The 19,495-nt window shown below is 33.7% G+C and overlaps 1 protein-coding gene across 1 annotated transcript in view; it reads right to left on the reverse strand.

Annotated features, from left to right (window-relative positions):
• Positions 1–19,366, reverse strand: part of LOC121388341 (mRNA cap guanine-N7 methyltransferase-like) — a 29,351-nt gene extending 9,985 nt beyond the window's left edge. The window contains exons 1-6 of the mRNA XM_041519639.1: positions 19,313–19,366; positions 9,390–9,445; positions 8,602–8,740; positions 6,273–6,404; positions 2,163–2,287; positions 1,287–1,468 (exon numbers count right to left, since the gene is read on the reverse strand). Of these exons, the coding sequence (XP_041375573.1) occupies positions 1,287–1,468; positions 2,163–2,287; positions 6,273–6,404; positions 8,602–8,740; positions 9,390–9,445; positions 19,313–19,319 (641 nt within the window). The 5' untranslated portion in view covers positions 19,320–19,366. The remainder of the gene's footprint in view (positions 1–1,286; positions 1,469–2,162; positions 2,288–6,272; positions 6,405–8,601; positions 8,741–9,389; positions 9,446–19,312) is intronic.
• Between the last annotated feature and the right edge of the window lie 129 nt (positions 19,367–19,495).

Raw genomic sequence — 19,495 nt, forward strand, 5'->3', positions numbered from 1 at the left:
AAACAGATTAAAGTAAATATTAAAACAGTAACTGCATCATTATTATTAAGTATTTCACTACTATTTCAATCTCAGTGCCATCGGGCATGATCGAAAATATATGTAATTTACCAGCATGAAGTGTGTTCCAACTACGTCACTGAACTCTGTTGACTGTTCATAGCATGTGCATTGCAGGGGGTGACAACTTATACATTGTTGAACACACTGTTGCTATGGTGCAGTACGGGTATTTTATTTTCAGTTAAATGTTCAATATACACTCCTGTAAATCTCTTGAAGTGTTATGGTCGGCTTGATGATGAGATATTTGTAGATATACATATATAAAGATAGATTGTTCTGATAGTTTAATCAAATGTTCTCTGTAATTTATATTGACAAAATATACTACCCTTTTCTAATGCTGAGTGGCCTAATCCAAAAGTAAAAAGAAAATCTATACCGATTTACTTAGGTTTGAAAGGAGGGCATTCGGTCTTGGTGACAGATTTCTTAACTAACATTAACCCATTATTAAAGTGAATTATTTTAATTGTATAGCGCATTAAATATATTCTGACACTTTAATGTAATATAATTAAAAGATAAAGTTTGAACTGGTACATCATTGCGGACTGACTATGCTTTATATGATAAATTGTCATCCCCTTAAAACCCCATTATTCTTGATCGTGCACGTGTCATTCGCGTGCTAACAGCTACTGGGTGTCAAACTATGGTAAATCCAAATATGAAGTGTTCAGTCGATGAATACCGCCACTGGTATAAATGAATCTTACAGCATACTGTCAAACGAAACAAATAACAAACTCATCATTCAGATTAAATTACAATCCAGAGTTGCAATCATGTTAACGGTAAAACTGCTGTGGACACTATTTTTCCCACAGTATTTGTTTTGCCCTGGTAAGTTTCTTAATTGCAGGGGTTGAATCAGTCTACTCAAAATTATGGCTGACACCCTTCAAACACCAAATATTAATGTTAATTTTGTGCAGATTTCTTATCCACAAAACTACATGTGCTATATTTTGACAGTGCCAGACTGACAGCTGCACAATGTTCGAACCTTACTTTTTAATTTTTCTTAATAAACAACAAGAAAATTATATATATATTAATCAATATGGAATTCTCATAATTATTGTTGTTGTTAAAAGAAGTAAATTTATCTTAAGATATGAATGCATTAATTTTTATGATAAGTTACAGACACAAACATCAAAATACATAAGATGTGGTATCTTTGCCACACTTGCCAGACCCAGACTCGGTTTACTTACATTAATTCGTAGGAATCGGGGGTAGTACCAATGAAATATCCGCCAGGAGCAAGACACTCACAAGCATTCTTTAACATCATCTCTGCCTGTGTGTAACTCTCAAAACAGTAGTGGAAGGAGAATTGACAGCTCACAATATTAAACTGAATTGATGGGTCTTTATACTGATCACGAAGTCGAGTCTGAAAACAAAATATAACATTAATAATACTGCAGTAACTTTTAAAAAATTCAAATATGAATGTGTGGTTCCATTTTTGTGACTTTCATAATCCTTCTGGGTACTTCATGTTTACATAAAAAACTTAACAGTGAAAGAAAAAACCTTTTACTATATAGCTTTTAAACAGTACCAAGTATTCAAGTTTAAACTGATATTCATAAATTCATTAGGTTTAATTTTTTGTAAAACTCCCCATTACTGATGTTCAGAATTAAGTTGCTGAAAATCAATCATTAAAGTTGAAACTGATCTTCTTAAACTTCTTGATCATTTTGTAAAGATGCCAATTGTGTATATTAAAGGCATATTGTCACAGATCAATGACCTATTTAATGATCTAATAAAGTATTACCTGAACAAATATAATTTGATTTGTCCCTAAATATACTTTATCAACCATCTTCATAACCACCATACCCCATTTATTAATGACATTTTGTAAAAAATAATTGAATTATGGCAATGGTCCATAATTCAAAAACTAAAATTGACAAGAGGGATGACATGGATTTCACTCCATCATGGTTCAGTTAAGGTGATGCGATAGTTAGATTTGGTTTCCAACAATTAATATAATTTTTATTTATTATCCATTTTTAGAGAAATAAGGTCCTTAAATCTGCGACAGTATGCATTGAAGCACATACACATACCTTTGTACAATCAGCAACAATGAACTCAGCTGAAAACACTTTTTGTGGATAGCGGTCTCTCTCACTTCTTTGAAGCATTTCCTTGTACCGTGACTCACACTGTTCCACCGATGTGGCAGCTATATCTACACAATGAAAAGTAAAAACACTGTAACATCCAAAGTGTCAAATATCTGTTCTACTGGAAGGTATATTTATGAAGAACAAGCATTCTAAGAGTACAGCTAAAGCAACACATGTCCCCTACCTTGCCAAAATTGCTTTGATATCTCCTGAGTTCAAGGGCCATATCTCTGTCACAATATGGGCCAAACCTCATGAAAGTCAAACTTGATCTGTCACTTTGTAAGATAAAGCGTTACAAACAAATTCAGCTCAATATCTGAAGCATTACACTATATGTGGGACAGACGAAGATGAAGCCTATAGTCCATTCCAGTTGGACCGGTAGGGGAGTAATACATGAACTTTCATCTAATTATGTATTATTCAATAATGGAAATTACAATGCATTTAATTTTTTACAATAATATGACAATTCGGTCACTTATAAAAAATATACAGCTTGCATCAAGGAAAAAAAAAAGTTGGTCTTTGGTCAGACCAAAGTTCCAGAATTGAAGTGGGAGATGCGTCCCAACCTCCCTTTCCCAACCTCCCTTTTTAAACATGGAAAAGGTGGGTATATTGTTTTCTTTATTTCCTCCTCACCTGCTTTGGTCTCTTCGTATTGGCCATAGTGCCCCCTCATTTGCCTTGGTACACTAAATGCTCTCCTTCACAGTTGTTTGATTTAAATCATTTGATTTAAATCATTGATTTAAATCATGATTTAAATCACTGCAAAAAAATCATGCATTTCGATTTTTTTTTTTTATTATGTTTTATTTGATTTTTATGATTATTGAATTTATTTTTATTGATTATTTTGTAAACGTGATTTATCAATTAAGTTGCAGTACAAAAAATGAAGTGTTATTTAAAATCAATTGTTACTTATGCTAGATAATTATTTTTACATATATTTATAATTGAATTGCAATTAGATTTCAACACCATGTAGTCTAACAAGTCATACTGATCAGTGACAAGTGACAATTCCCCCAAATCTATGGTTGGGATGATCCTGGGAGATCAACACAATAGAAGGTGTCAAGTGAAGCCACTCTGCTTCAATGTGGTAAATTGGACAAATTTGGGGATGCTGTAGAGTCAGATCTAACAGATGTGACTTGAAGTCACTGACTTCACGTGTCAAATCACCTTATATAGCCATCCTGGCTAAACACCAAGTACTTAAACATTAACTCAGTAATAAGGGGAGAAATGCACTTGTTTTGAGGACAAGTAATATTGAAAAGAAATAATAACCGTGATTATTAAAATAAGCAAACATCATTAGGCCTACGCTGTATTCTGGATAACACCGTTTCTCGTTACCGGTCGCGAGATCGCTATTACGCTAATTAAATATTTGGTATTATTATTATGTTTGAGGTGTCTGATATACCGTTTGTTCACATCAGAAGATAAAAAATGGTTTAGCCAAAATGTTAGCCACTTGGAAATTTTATTAGCCATTTTTTGTAAGAATAATTTTTAATTAGCCAATGGCTAATTTGGCTACTGACAGCGCGAACACTGGATGTTTTAAGTGTATGTGTATTTTGGAAAGGGGTTGTTAGAATAGAAATGATTGATTGCCAACTTAACTGTACTTTTAAAAAGTGCTTCACCTATCATTTATTCAGTTAAATGGTACAGTTGATTCTGTCAAATGACATCTTCTTTGATCACACGTAGACGACTGGTCCATTGTTTGGTAGTTAGGAAGTGTTATACCTATTATAGTGATTATGTGTGCTTGATATACTGGTACACAAGTTGTTTGCAAGAGGTAGTCGACTGCCACGCTCGTACTTGTGATAATTGTTTTTCTAAAGCACATCAAATCAAGGCGTAGCGGCAATTGATTTAAGGCACTTCCATGCCGTCAAAGCACTTACTTTACGGACCAAGGCGTGTCGGGCTGCTATGCTTAATGGCCCTGGGGAAACCCCTGAATGTCATAGTGCATCACAATATTATTAGTTGAGGCAGCACAGCACTATTCAGAGAACATTTTGTTTTCACAATTTTGATTAGTAACATTTTTAGTCTATTTAAAATTGATTAGCAATACTTGTTTAATGAGGGTTTTTGTGTAGCGATCTCTGAAACTTGCATAGCAAATAACCACGTGATCCTGAACAAAATGTTCCCTGCTATTTTTAGTATAGATGGTGCTGTTATAGATACCGCGGCGGATTTAAAAAAAAAAAAAGCTCACGCAAGGTCAAAATAGAAATCAGAGACCAGAATTTAGTTTTTTGGGGGACTATCATAAACACATTGATTTTTCAAATGCCAACTTATGGAATGACTCAAACCAGTGTTAATTTACTGGGATATTACAGTGTTGTCAGAGCTTGCGCTGTCGATAGCCAAATTAACCATTGGCTAATTTTACAAATAATGGCTACTAAAACTTGCAAGTAGCTAAATAATGGCTACTAAAACTTATCTTCTGATGTGAACAAACGGTTACATAATCTATCCAACACCTCAAACATAATATATTCAATTAGCGTAATAGCGATCTCACGACTGGTAATGAGAATTGGTGTCATCCAGAATACAGAGTAGACCTAATGATGTTTGCTCATTTTAATAATCACAGTTATTCATGTTAACGGCATGCATTCAACATGTATGACAGCAATGTCTGGAAGATCTGGAACTTGTTATTTTAACTTTGTAAAGTCTTTGAACCAAAGTAATAAAAACAAACCGACAATGCGTGTCAATTTGAATACACATGCCAGTTCCGGACAGCTCTCGGCGCGAATATACGTCGCGCTTCAGGGTCAGCTTTCACCCACGTGTCAAGAGACATTGTTGCGGACATTAAACAATATGATTACACAGAAGTAAATCTTGAAAAACTATAGTTGTTCGCATCAATGAATACCTAACTGCTGTTTCGTTTATTCCCTTTGTTTTTGTTAATTTTGTACCCATCGTTGAGATTGCGATCGCGGGAAATGAACATACAGTATTTATACAAATTGCAGTTAAACATACACTGAATTAGATAATGTTAGATATAAATTTGTAAGACTGTGAGGTGACAGTTAGTAAGTTAGCTGGATTTTAAAAAGACCGTGAATTTAAATTTTATTAATGTTGGGTTTTTTTGGGGGGTTTTATAAATGGAATATACTGTGAAGTCAGCATTCTTAGCCGAGGTATTTTACAAGCAGAAATCACAACAAGCATTTAACACGATGCTGAAATCAACAGCAACAACATGGCGCAAATTATGAAATTGTTGGGGATGGGGAATTGATGGGTTACTTAAAAAAGTAAAAAAAAAAAAAAAAAGCAATTAAAACAAAGATTGCTATTTAAAGAAATAATGAGCTCTATATTAAAAAAAAAACCTCTCAAATTTTTATTTGGGAAAAAAGGAAGAAAGAAAAAACAACACCCTTCATAAACATCAACCCCTCCCCCCCACCCCCTCCCGTATTTCTGTATGTTTGTTAACCTTAGAAGTGGGGGTGGGTATATCGGGTACAGGCTTCCAACTCTGAAGATAATGCATCAACCCCCCCCCCCCCCAAAAAAATCTGGCCCTACCCCCATTGCTGTCTTTGGCTACAATCAGCTAATACGGTTTTGTTATTCAGATTTATTCCAGTTTGTACACAATTAGCTGAAAAAGATGCATTTTCACATTCATAGATAAATACTTTATACAGTATTGCATAAAACAATTTTGGCTAAAGCATTTTCAATATGGCTAATAACAAATTCCATTTGGCTAATATTTTGGCTACAGGTATTTTTGATCCAGAGTGAGCCCTGGTTGTGACACTGCTTAAGGTGTGACAGAAAGATCTTCGACTTTTAATGCAAAGATCTACTTTTCAAAAGTTACTTTTAATTAATTAATATTTTTGTATATATTTTAATATTAGAAATTTAAAGCTAGCATCAGGCAGGATAGGTTGAAAAACACTATTCTACACAATTGCTATAAGAAGCATAAGCTAAATGTGTACACACCAGCACACACTATCTTATCCACTTGTCCTTTCTTCCACTTAAGCAGATCGCCTCCCTTGCCACAGCAGAGGTCAAGGATGGTCAGTGACTTGTCATGAGAGTTGTCTTTTTTCTTTTGCTGTAGAATGTCTCCTAAAAAATTCAAAAAAAAAATTCACCACATACATATGTATCTAAACTTTGGGTGTGCCCAAAATATGTATGCCCAAAACAAGCAAACACAAACTAAGTATAAACATGCTAACCTCAAAATATTTTTACCTCAATATCACTGAAATGTTAAGCTTAATTTGACTGATATAACTTGAAATGCATTTCAGCAACATCTTTACCAGACGTTAATAACATTACTATACTAACAAGATCTCAGCGAGCTCAGAACAGACAGAAAAATAGTACAAGTTCCAAAAATAATGAGATCTAAAACCTTGCTAGAATAATAATCCATGAAAGTATTTTTTGAAAAGACTTGTAATTCACTTACAAATAAACAAAAAAATACATACAAATAAACAATAAATACATAACACTCTTCTACCCAAAACTACGAAGAAGAAAAAACAGTAATGTTTAAATATCGGTATTATCCAGATTTAATATTTAAAAAAAATAAAAATAAAAATAATAATAATAAAAAAATAAAATAAAAATTAGTCACAAAATGTCTAAATATTAATACATTTACGGTATTACGTTTATAGGTCAGTGCTGGTACATGTACATATACTTTAAATTACCTAATTACAAAATTACATAAATCATAAAAAACATGTTTTATTTCCATTAATAATTATTTTTAAATCATTAGTGACATCATGTTTTAAATGCAAAATTTACTGAAATTATACCCGTTTCCATGAGTAACTAAATGTCAAATACCTTATTTATTGATAGCACAAAAATAATATCTTCAAGTGGACTCTAGTTACCACCAATTTTCATCACAAACAATCAAAACTAACCCACAAAATCATGGGCGTACATAGGATTTTGAAAAGGGGGGGTTCTAATACATAGGATTTTAAAAAGGGGGGTTCCAAAATAGATTGCAGAGATATTGGGCATATATTTCTATGTTGAGTAAATATAATAATGTCAGATATCAATGTCAGATATATTAAATTATAAAAAAAGCGATTTCAGGGGGGGTTCAGTCGAACCCATCGACACCCCCCCCCCCCCCCATGTAAGCCCATGAAAATGATTGTTTATTTAGTTAATTGGTTTCTTCTTCGACTTGCCTTGACATGTGGATACCGTTTTAAGGTGTACTGAGTCGTCCAAGACCTCAATGGAGATCTTTTGTTTTTTTTTTTTTTTTTTGTTACCGGCCTCGGTGGCATCGTGGCAGGCCATCGGTCTACAGGCTGGTAGGTACTGGGTTCGGATCCCAGTCGAGGCATGGGATTTTTAATCCAGATACCGACTCCAAACCCTGAGTGAGTGCTCCGCAAGGCTCAATGGGTAGGTGTAAACCACTTGCACCGACCAGTGATCCATAACTGGTTCAACAAAGGCCATGGTTTGTGCTATCCTGCCTGTGGGAAGCGCAAATAAAAGATCCCTTGCTGCCAATCGGAAGAGTAGCCCATGTAGTGGCGACAGCGGGTTTCCTCTCAAAATCTGTGTGGTCCTTAACCATATGTCTGACGCCATATAACCGTAAATAAAATGTGTTGAGTGCGTCGTTAAATAAAACACTTCTTTCTTTCTTTTTTTCTCAACTTTTGGATGAATCTCGCTGCACAGCAGACATAAGCCTTAGAGGTACTTGTTTTGTTGGAAGGTGCTGAATTATTTATATGTTTGACAGTGGTTTCGAACTCACAAACAAGACTGCCGCCGACAGCTACATAATTTATTCAACCCATCACAAAATACTGTTGGGTGAAGGATATAGTTTGGAACCAGATGTTAAATGTGATTATTTGAAATATATTTTCCAAATAATTATTATTAAATGAAAAAATAAAAATATAAAATAATAAAATTCCAGGACTTTCCAGAAGGTTAATTTATTTTTCCAGAAGTTTCAAGCACTTTTCCAGGATGCGTGCAAACCCCAATATATCTAAAGATATGAATGCACTTATTATATATAACAATAACAGTACCAGACATCAAAATACACCAGACCGAATGGGCCGAATTCACGAAGACCATTTTTCTTTTACAATGCTTTAACACCTGCGTTTTAAGTAAAATAGGCTTTGTAAATTCGGCTCATGTCTTTGCCACACTCGCCAAACCATAATACAGTTTTAATTTGTTTTGAGCTATACACAAAGATTCCTTTTAAAAAATAACAAATTCAAAGCAAACAACTTACCAATAAGAACACTTTTAATCCAGTTGTTGAAATTCCTCAGATAAAATATACGACTGGTTCCACGAACCTGCAGACCTTCTTCCTTCAATTCATTATAATGTTTCGCAACTGTCTTTGTCAAGTCACGTCCATTTTCAGTCTGTTACAATAAAAACAAATCATATTATATAATACATGTATTTTATTAATATATTGTATTATATTAGATATTCTTCTTCTTCAAATGCTCTTCAATTGTTAGATATTATTGACGTAAAGTCAAAACCGTATATAAGCTGCAACAGGGCTTCTAGAAGTTTCTAAAAATCCACTAGCTACGGGATCAGTGATTTTCCAAATTTACTAGCCATAATAAAAAATATACTATCTATACTTCTTTATGTACCCTACATTTGTACTAATAACACTAGGATTTTTTGTTTTTAATTTGTAATTTTTTGTGCAAATACCATTAACTATTTACAATAAATTAACACACATATTTAGTGTACATACAATTGCTATGCAAAGTACACACGAGATTGAAATCACTATAGGGTACAATTATAACATACAAATTGTTACTTTCTACAGAACTGAGGGTTTTTAATAAACACATTCTTTAAATATTTAAAAAGTAATACAATATGATACTTTTTTTTTTTTTTTTTTTTTTTAAAAAGCTAGACTAAACTGTTATAACATATATTATACCTGTTAAAAAGTATATGTATGGTCTTACAATTTGCATAAATTAACAATTAAATGTACCAACGGTCAATGTATGCAGCTTACAAACATACACATACCTCTGTTGGCTGCTTTCTAGATGATTCTTCTGACACACTTACACAAGCTGGCTCTCCTAAAACACACAAACAGCAATATTAAGTATGATTGATAATCAAGCTGGTTAACAACATGTAATATGGGTCCCTGATGATTTGTAGTACATTGTATTAGTATATTTTAAAACTGCTTTGTAATTGTATTATAATTATTAGTTGAAGAAACTTTTGTTACTTGAATCAACAATGCAGAAAAATCTACATAATTGATGCATTCAAAAGTGCACACATGCTTACAATTTGCCTACCCCCCCTTAATGAATGAAAAACTCAACTCTATTGAGTCGTGTTATTTATTTTTCAAGTATAGAAGCACAAAACATCATAAGAATAAAGTATATAGCTGCAATTTGCCTGGTTGAATTTAAATGTCTTAAAACAATCAATAAAAAGTAACTGATTTTACAATTATTTTATTGATTTAGCAGTCAGCAGATTGCTGCATAGTGTTTAAAATATTGCTTGCAAGATATGGTGGGACAAACTTCCTTTTTGGGTTTTTTAAAAATAGCTTTGGTTATTTTTTATCTAAATATTTTTAAAATTTTATTCAAATATAATACTGACTACATATATTGTAGTAATAGCCATATTTTTAATGTAAAACTGTATTGATCTACATCTTAGTTTATGTTTTCAAATTTTAGCACCCTTATTTGCTTGCATGGAAAAACAATTGAGGTGTGACCTCACATTTTTACAGACATCACTCATTAGTACGTAAAACTAAACATGCTCATGCAGACGACACTTCAATATATATTTTTGGGCATGATCGCCATAAATTAAGAAAACCACAAATGTTATAATTGGCATATGGGTTGAGATCACACAGAAAGACTGGTAATGCCACACACTGTCACCAGTCCATTGCAGTGGTTCTTGGGTTGAAAACCACGTTTGTTGGCGATAGTTACAACATTTATCGGTAGTACTACAAAAATATAACTGGTACAAAATATATTGAAATAACGTATTACAAAACACAGAACTCATTTTAATTGCTATTTTTTTTATTTCATTCAGTGGCAAAGTCAGAAATTAAAGAGACTGCCATTAGTTATTGAAAAACAGTGTTGTTGTCATTGTGACTAGTGCCTATTTTTGTGATATAATTGTGGTTAATCCATTTCTGATTTGGGGCAGGACGTGGCCCAGTGGTACAGCATTTGCTCGATGTGCGGTCAGTGTGGGATCAATCCCTGTCAGTTGGCCTATTGGGCTATTTGTTGTTCCAGCCAGTGCACCACAACTGGTATATCAAAGGCTGTGGTATGTACTACCCTGCTGGTGGGATGGTGCATATAAAAGATCTTTTACTGCTAATTTCCTGCTAATTAGCCCATGAAGTGGCGACAGCGGGTTTCCTCTCTCAATATCTGTATGGTCCTTAACCATATGTCTGACGCTGTAAATAAAATGTGTTGAGTGCGTAGTTAAATAAAACATGTCTTTCGTTCCATTGCTGATTGACTACAACACAAAATTTAGATGTTTAGAATTATTAGATAACTTTGATGGCATATTACACATCTCCCTGTGGGTGCATTTTCTGCGGGTCCAAAATGGAAGACATTTGTTTTTGTTTTAATTAAGTACTAAATTTCAAGTAACTTATTTATCTGATGAGGTTGACCATCCAAAAATTACCTATTTTAACAAAATCTGTTGGGTCAGCATACATGTTATTTCAATATGAGCTATTGTGAATAAACATTTTATTATTATATTATTCACATTTCCGTTACAAAAAGGCCTACCCTCTATCCAGGGTGGTAACAGAGAACAGGTGGTCAACAGGACCCAGCAATATTATAGAATGGTGAATACGGTACATTTTGGGTTTTTTTAAATGCTGAGTGCGTCGTTAAATAAAACATTTCCTTTTCATTCACACCTAATTTAATTGATACACACCGACACATACATCATCCATACTAGTATATTTCCTCAGCCTCCCAGTCACAGAAAAAGTAATACCATGACAGAGTTCAAGCTAGCCTAGAAAAACGGAGAAGTGACTTCTCCCTCTAGACACATTAGGGAGAAGTGAGGAACATAAAGGAGAAGTGAGGTTTGGTGAAGAAGAAATGAGAAAGAGTTCGACCCGTACCACTCTATATCAAAGGCTCTCAGACTAATCCTAACACTCGAAATGAGGGTGGGGTGGGGGTAATGGGTCGTACTCATGCCGAGAAATGAGATGTCTGATTTATTGAATTCTTTGGAAAACATTTTTTAGGTACCACTTCCATCTGAACAAAGCCAACTTTGAAAAGACATAACCAAGCTGTTGTCACGAACAAAATTTTAAACATCTATAGTCCTTCCCACAGGGAATGCCTTTTATTTCATACTATGAAATTTACTACAAGTTATTTATTTTTGAGACAATTGTTTTCTAAATTGTAAACAAAAATAGTATTTTTGTTTTTATTTCCAAAATGCTTTTACTTTTCTTTTTACGTCAAACCAAACTGAAAATATTTACAAAAAACATTTTGGTAGGAAGATGGGACGGACTATACATGTATGCATCGATATTCAATTTGTACTAAAACAGCATCTTCAACCAAATATTTTATACAGACTCATGCCATAAGTGGTAAAATTATTTAATAAAAAATTTATTCTAATATTTGCTTACGCTTACTTGCGGCCCACTACCTCTAGTCTCGTACCCTGTTTACGTAGGTTTGTAATCTTTACTGCACATGTAATTATGTACAGTCATTTACCACGTCCTTATCAATTAACTTAATTTATGTATACATTTACAAGAACTGTGTTTACTGTCAATCTCTAATCACAAAGGTAAAACAATACTTTTTTTGCAGCTACATGTATTCATACAGTCGGTCACATGACCTCCTGTAAAATTAATCTTCAAGTCCTACGAAACGGTGTTAACATTGCCTGCAGAAGTGAACTGGGGCACTACCCACTTATAAATAACATACATACAAATATTTGTAAATATTTTATTTACCTAGAAAATGTAGAAGAATCAAGATCTATATTGTATGATGCAGTATCCTGTAGCAAAGAGCTACAAACACAACACAAAATTGGCTGGCATGCTTATTTACAAGATATGCTTGATAGTAACAACACTTGATAAAAGTCTATTAACTAACGCTAAAATTCACCCAAAACCAAACTCTTGATGATAAGCAAAATCCTTGATGAAGGATATTACGAATACTTTAAAATTAAGCTACAGAACTCTGAAAAGCTGTAAATATTTAAACATATTAAAAACAAATATGAAATGGCAAACTACTTGAAATATATAAAAAATACCAATTTTAGACAAGCTCTCACTAAACTACGTTTATGTGCTCATAGACTGGAAATAGAGATTGGACGGTATAGGAATATCCATAGAAATGAGCGTATCTGCCGGCTGTCCCAAAAAGAACCAGAATATGAGATTCATTTTTTAACTCAATGTCCAATAAATATGCATTTAAGAAAAATACTATATCACAAAGTCGGTCAAATATGTTCCGAGTTCACATTTCTGTCTGAACTGGAAAAATGTGTTTTAATTCTTGACAGCCCAGAACAGGTAACTCCAACTGTTGGCCAATTCTATTATGAAATGTTCAACCATAGACAAAATTAACGTACCAGACCCTCCACTACACTACCAACTTGAATTAACACATATACATACTACATACATATACATGTACATATTGTATAATTTTACATGTATATAATCATTGTCATCATTACTATTACTATGTATCTGATTTGACCATTCTATATTCTTATTATGTTGTCCAATGTATACCATGCCATTTTTATATGATCAATATATAAAATAAATGATTTGATTTGATTTGGTTCACGTAACCAGCTAGTGATAGGCAGCCGTCTCTCTAGTACTCGGTCGTAGACACAAAGTCTTTATCTGGATAGCGTAAGGAGGAGATCTGAAATTTTCTGTTTATTGTCATTAAAGAATTCCGATGAGGTTTGCATAGAAACAAAGAAGGCCTATCAATGATCTTTAAACCAACTCCTTTATGTTTGAAAGCCATGAATCTTGAAAAGTCGGCAACATTGAACATTATTTTTAACTAGTTATTTTTGTTTGCAATTTATTTATTCAATTCCCTTATGTTTATAAACAGTACGTAACAAATGAAGAATAGCAATAAAATATTGTGTTGTTCCCCAATGTATTATTAATAAATATAATTTGACAGAATCTATTAGCCGATTGCAAAATGTGGTCACGTGATCTTCGGACAAAATATACCGATACTTCCTAGGCTAATCAATTAATCATTTATTTCTGTATATGAATTTTACAGATATGAACAATAACATCAACAGTAAGAAAAGAAAAAAAAAAGAGATATTTAAAATGGTTACAATATCCGAGGGGAAAAAAGTCCAAATAATTGTGATATTTTTTAGTTTTTTTTAAAGAAGGCAATTTAGAATTTCGTCATGGATGAAAAATTAGGCAAAGTTTAGTATGAAAGGGCAATTATTTCGCCCATGTCGCCCCCTTGCATGATCCCTGGACCATCTAAAAACATGTTCAATTACTATGTATATAAAAAGAGTCCTAAAACATGTATGCACTGTTGGGAGCAAAGCCACAAAGACAAGAAATTAATTGGACATTTTATCAAAGAGTGGTCGATATAATACCCACTTTTTATTAAACAGATGCAGATTATTTCTTCCCTGGTAGATTGAATGTTCAATATTATATCTATGTTGAACTTCCTTTTGGAAATGTTTAAAGTTGAGGTTTGATTTTTTGCACTTTGCATTTGTAAATGTAAAGTTTTGCTAAGAATTACCAGTTCTTCAAAGAGACTCATATTATTCACATGGGTACAACTTGCCGTAATCCAATGGATGAAATCAGACCAAAATTTGGAAACAAGTCTACACTCCCAAAATAGGTGTGACAAGGTTTCTTTTTGCCTGGAGCAAAAAGTACATGTATCATCATTTCTTAAGTTTATTCTATACAAAAAGATATTCAATATTAATAATAATAATAATAATAATAATAATAAATACTATTGTGTATTTCTGGAATCGTACCAAACAAGTTGGTTGTTTTGTTTTGTCCATTTGCTCATGATTTACAAAAACACACCCTAAAATGTTTAAATAAAAATAAATTATTTTTCTTTTTTCTCTTTTCTTTTAAAGAACTTTGTGGGGCTACCAATGTTTACTAAGGGCTACTAGATTTTATAACCACTGAAAAAACTTAAGGTCAAGGCCTGTATTGGTTGTTAATATTCTATGTAATATTCTATATTGGAACCATCTGAGTGAATAGACATTTTTATCTTCAATGTTTAAACATCTGAAGTTGACCTCATCTGTACAAGTATATTAAAATGTTGGTAATATCACTGTATTCTTGAATTGGACCATATACATAATATAATGTATATTATCAGGGGTGGATACATGATGTTTTTAGGGAAGGTTGCAAGGTTTTAAAAGGGCAGCTATAGTACTCATAGTGTAGATGCAATGTAGAAAAAGAGCACCCAACAAAGTCAAAATTATAGTAACTGGCATTACATAATAAACTTCTGCAAAAACATCCAGCTGACCAAGATATTACATAACCCCACTAATTTTATGATTTTTTCATACATTTATCTGTTAAACACTAAACAGTGGATTTTCCAGGCATTTTAAAATGGGGGGTACACCCCCTAAAACCCTTCCCTTGGATCTGTAGTTGATTATTATATATATTATGCTATATAATGTCAAATTTTATTGATTTAATTTATAAAACTTATTATAAAGGACATAGTGGAACTGAATTCATGTACCATATACTTGAGACAAGTGAACGGTCCTTTTTGGCATTGAAAAAACAGTTAAGTGAAAATAAAGGTATTAAAACCCAAAATAGGGCTTAAATTTTAAAACATTTCACTGTGCCAGTTGTTTAGGTCGATGCGCGGTCGGTGGGATAGATCCCCTTTGGTGGGCCCACTGGGCTATTTCTCATTCCAGCCAGTGCACCACGACTGGTATATCAAAGGCTGTGGTATGTACTACCTGTCTGTGGGATGGTGCATATAAAAGATCCCTTGCTGCTAATCGGAAAGAGTAGCCCATGAAGTGGTGACAGCGGGTTTCCTCTCTCAATATATGTGTGGTCCTTAACCATATATCTGACACCATATAACCGTAAATAACTTGTGTTGAGTGTGTCGTTAAATAAAACATGTCTTTTTCCGTCTGTCAATTTTTGCTAAACAGAGTTATTTCCCCATAATGAAAATTTTCCATTTTAGGGGGTTTGGGGAGGGGGGGGGGGGGGCAGATGATTTGTTCTCTGGATGTTTCATCCACAGACGATTCGTCCACTGTTGAACTCGAGATGATTCGTCCACAACCAAAAATTGTTCTTGAACAATTCGTCCACTATATAAAAATTTTTTTAGTTATTTACCGTATATTTTGTCCATGGACTAAATAAATGTACAGACACTTTTTATTTTAATGGAATATCGATGCAGAGAATTGCCAGAGAAGTGCAGATTGGAACCTAACCTAATAGCCTTGCCATGCCTATATCTCTGACATCGCCAGTGGCTTTGCCCATGGCAGGGGGGGGGGGGGGGGAGGTACCTTTGCCATGCCTATATCTCTGACATCGCCAGTGACTTTTACCAAGTATGATGGGGGACAATTTGATAAAGATAGCCTATTATAGTTATAATATTGTCCTAATACAGACCTCAATTCAACGGTATGAGTATAAGTTTAAAATCATGACTGGACTTGAGAATAAACTAAAGTTCTGTGGCATCAGATATATAGGGAAAAATTAGTATTTAGAAACAGTAGCTTGCGACCATTAAGTTGTCAATAAAGGGAGGGCTGGAGGTGACTCAAGCTACTCAGTATTGGTGTAGATAGTTTATGGGGGTAGGGAAGGCACCAACACAAACCTAGTCTGGTTATACAAAATATAATTTTATATATGGGAGAAAAAACAGGTGTGACTGCGGGAAGAGATCATACCACCCCCTACACACACTGCCGCACTGAGCCCACATTCACGCCAATTTTTTTTTTTTTTTGTAGAGAGGGACCTGCAAAACACTTGATATTTATAAGTGGAAAACAAAATATAGACATGTTTAACTCCATTCATAACTTTATTGTTTGCACTAAACATTTTGAAACTTAATAGCACTGTTACATTTCTCTACCTGTCTTATTTCTCTGTATGTACTTTTCCTTTCTGCAGCTCACTTTTATGTTAATTATCTACTATTATGTTTTATTATTGTTAGTTATTATATGTATCGACGCGGTATGTATTTTGGCATGCTATCTTTAAATAGCAAGTGTGCGACATCAAAGAAAAGCTATGACGTCAAATGCAGAAGTTTTTGTTGACGGAAGTAGTTTTATTAATATCAATAAAGCAATGTTTACAATTTGCCAGTTTGCGGTCAGTATAAACATTTAAAAATACCATGTAACTAAAAGTACTATTTTCTATAACGCATTTTTTAACATACATAAACATCACTATCTCCAAATTTTCACAATGAATTTTACTCACCTGCTGCACGAAACATTGTCGTCTGCTACTAGTGAAATAAACTCAAGGCAATTAGATCACCCCAACATTAATCTATTTTCATGGACGTCCGAATGAGTCCCCTGTCTTTATTTTACATGCCCTGCATACGATTATATTGGGTCAGGATTAAACAACGTTTAAGTACATATTACATCTTAAAATAATATCTATTCAACATGAAATGTGTAGTGGACATTGTTTCGAATAATAGTAATAATCAACAAACAAAAATACTCGAAGAGCTATCAGATTTACCCCCACCCTATCAATGTACAAATAGTGACTATGTTTGCACTAGACTATTGGGTTTACATGTGATGATAAGGTTAAAATTTATTTTAATGGTGTTATTTTTGACGTGTATTATTAATATGGAATTTATGGACCACCACACATCATTTCCAGTTGTTTGGAGTTATTTTTCTTGAATATTGGTTATTCAGAAGTTATCTGCTACTTCAAAATACATACCGCATCAAAAAGATTAGAATATTACAGTATACACAAGTAAACTACAACTAAAAATCTAACTATATTAGTATAGATTGAATTTGATGTTTATATTTTAATGATATATATATATAAGCACATTAGGTTATGTCTCTGTCAATAATAACAAGAAACACATCATTATTTTTATACTATGTGAGATCGTTGCTTATCCGCGCCAAAACCCATACCGCAAGGATACTTAGTCTGTCATCTTGTCACCGCTTGTTAAAATTGTTTGTAAAAAAAATGAGTATCAGGTTGTTTCGCCCGTATTCCCATTCACCACCCACCCCCCCCCCCCCCCCCCCCCTGAGTCATTTCGCCCTCTTAACAGGGTCGTTTGTTTTGTGGGTTTTTTCTTGTTGTTCTTGTTATTAAAATGTTTTAAAATAACGTGTATTTTTTTTTTCTTTTTTTTTTCTTGTTATACATTTTGACTTTAATTCAATATATGGCATTGTTGTTGTCCTTGTTATTAAGATAATGCATATTTTGTTATTAAAATATTTTTAAATAATGCGTGTTTTGTGGGGGGTTTTAAAAAGATTTTGTGAGAATATACTCATTATGGGTACAAACTCTAGTTCCCCTTAGAATCCTGAGCATGACTATGTGATTACTTGAATTTGGGTCTCTTCGACTTTAAAGTATAAGTCAGCATTATGTCACAGATAGGTACAATCTTGAATAGAATCGGTATTAAACAAATATATCTTTGTAGTATAATGAGTAATTACTATAAAAAATAAGAAACTTATAAATGCTGTGGATCTTAGGCAAATATATCACTCTGAATTCTGCGAACAATGAATGCCCAAGACAAGAAGCGATACAATGTAATACATGTGACAACACGGAACATGTGGAACCAGTAAGTGACTTTATATTATCTGTAGTAAACAATTTTTAATCAAGAAAAAAAAGACTGTTTACATACGGCTGTTTGTGGTATAGTCCTGGGGCCTAATTCACAGCGGTCTCTTAGGCTCTGCTAGACAACAGAGCATCCTCTTTGCAAGTCTTTTAGCATTGCACTGTGAGATTGCAAAGTTGCAAAAGAGTTTAGTGAATCAGGTCCCTGAACTGACCGTAACATATCGATGTCTGTTCTTGTTACAGCCAGTTTTGGACTACATTAAGTCTACAATCTTGTTGCTTATTAGGTGACTATTATGGCAAAATTATTTTTATATACCGAAATTTACATACTACTACCCCAATACAATAAGGGCGAAACGACTCACTCTAGGGGCGACCAGGAATAACAGCGAAACGACCATTTCGCCCGTATTCCTGTTCACTCCAAGTCATTTCGCCCCGAGTCATTTTACACCCATACCGGGTCGTTTCTTTTGTTTTATTGTTATAAAGAACGACCCGGATTAAAAAAATAATTAGGGAAAGGTCCTTATACGTTTGTAGCCTGTCGACCAATCCGTATCCATGACATTTCGGTATAATATCCGCCCGGTCCCCTCCATTATTATTTTTAGTTAGGGTTAGGGGTTGGGGTTGAGGTTGGGGTTGGGGTTAAGGTTAAGGTTAGGGTTGGGGTTAAGGTTAGGGTTGGGGTTAGGGTTAGGGGAGGGGGGGGACCGGGCGGATGTTTTTCAGCGAACAAACCTGGGGGCGAAACGTCTGGTACCCGACCAATCCCAACAGAATTTTTTTTTGGAATAAATATTGTTTAAAGTAAGAGGAATACACAGTTAAAAAACAATCATTCATATGTGCACATTTGAAACTTAAACTGATGAACAAGAATCAAAAATTAAACGACCCTCACCCTGCATGTTCTTTTGGCTTTACAAAATCGGAAGTAACCTATTTTCATTGTCGCAATACATGACACTAGATAATATCTAGATATTTTAATACATTGTTTAAATCTGATACCTGACTGACCTTCAAAACGATTTCAATATATGACTTTATCGATGTATATTAAAAACCCAAGTTTTATAACAAT

The sequence above is a fragment of the Gigantopelta aegis genome, chromosome 14 (assembly GCF_016097555.1).
Source record: "Gigantopelta aegis isolate Gae_Host chromosome 14, Gae_host_genome, whole genome shotgun sequence".
NCBI classification, from domain to species: Eukaryota; Metazoa; Mollusca; class Gastropoda; order Neomphalida; family Peltospiridae; genus Gigantopelta; species Gigantopelta aegis.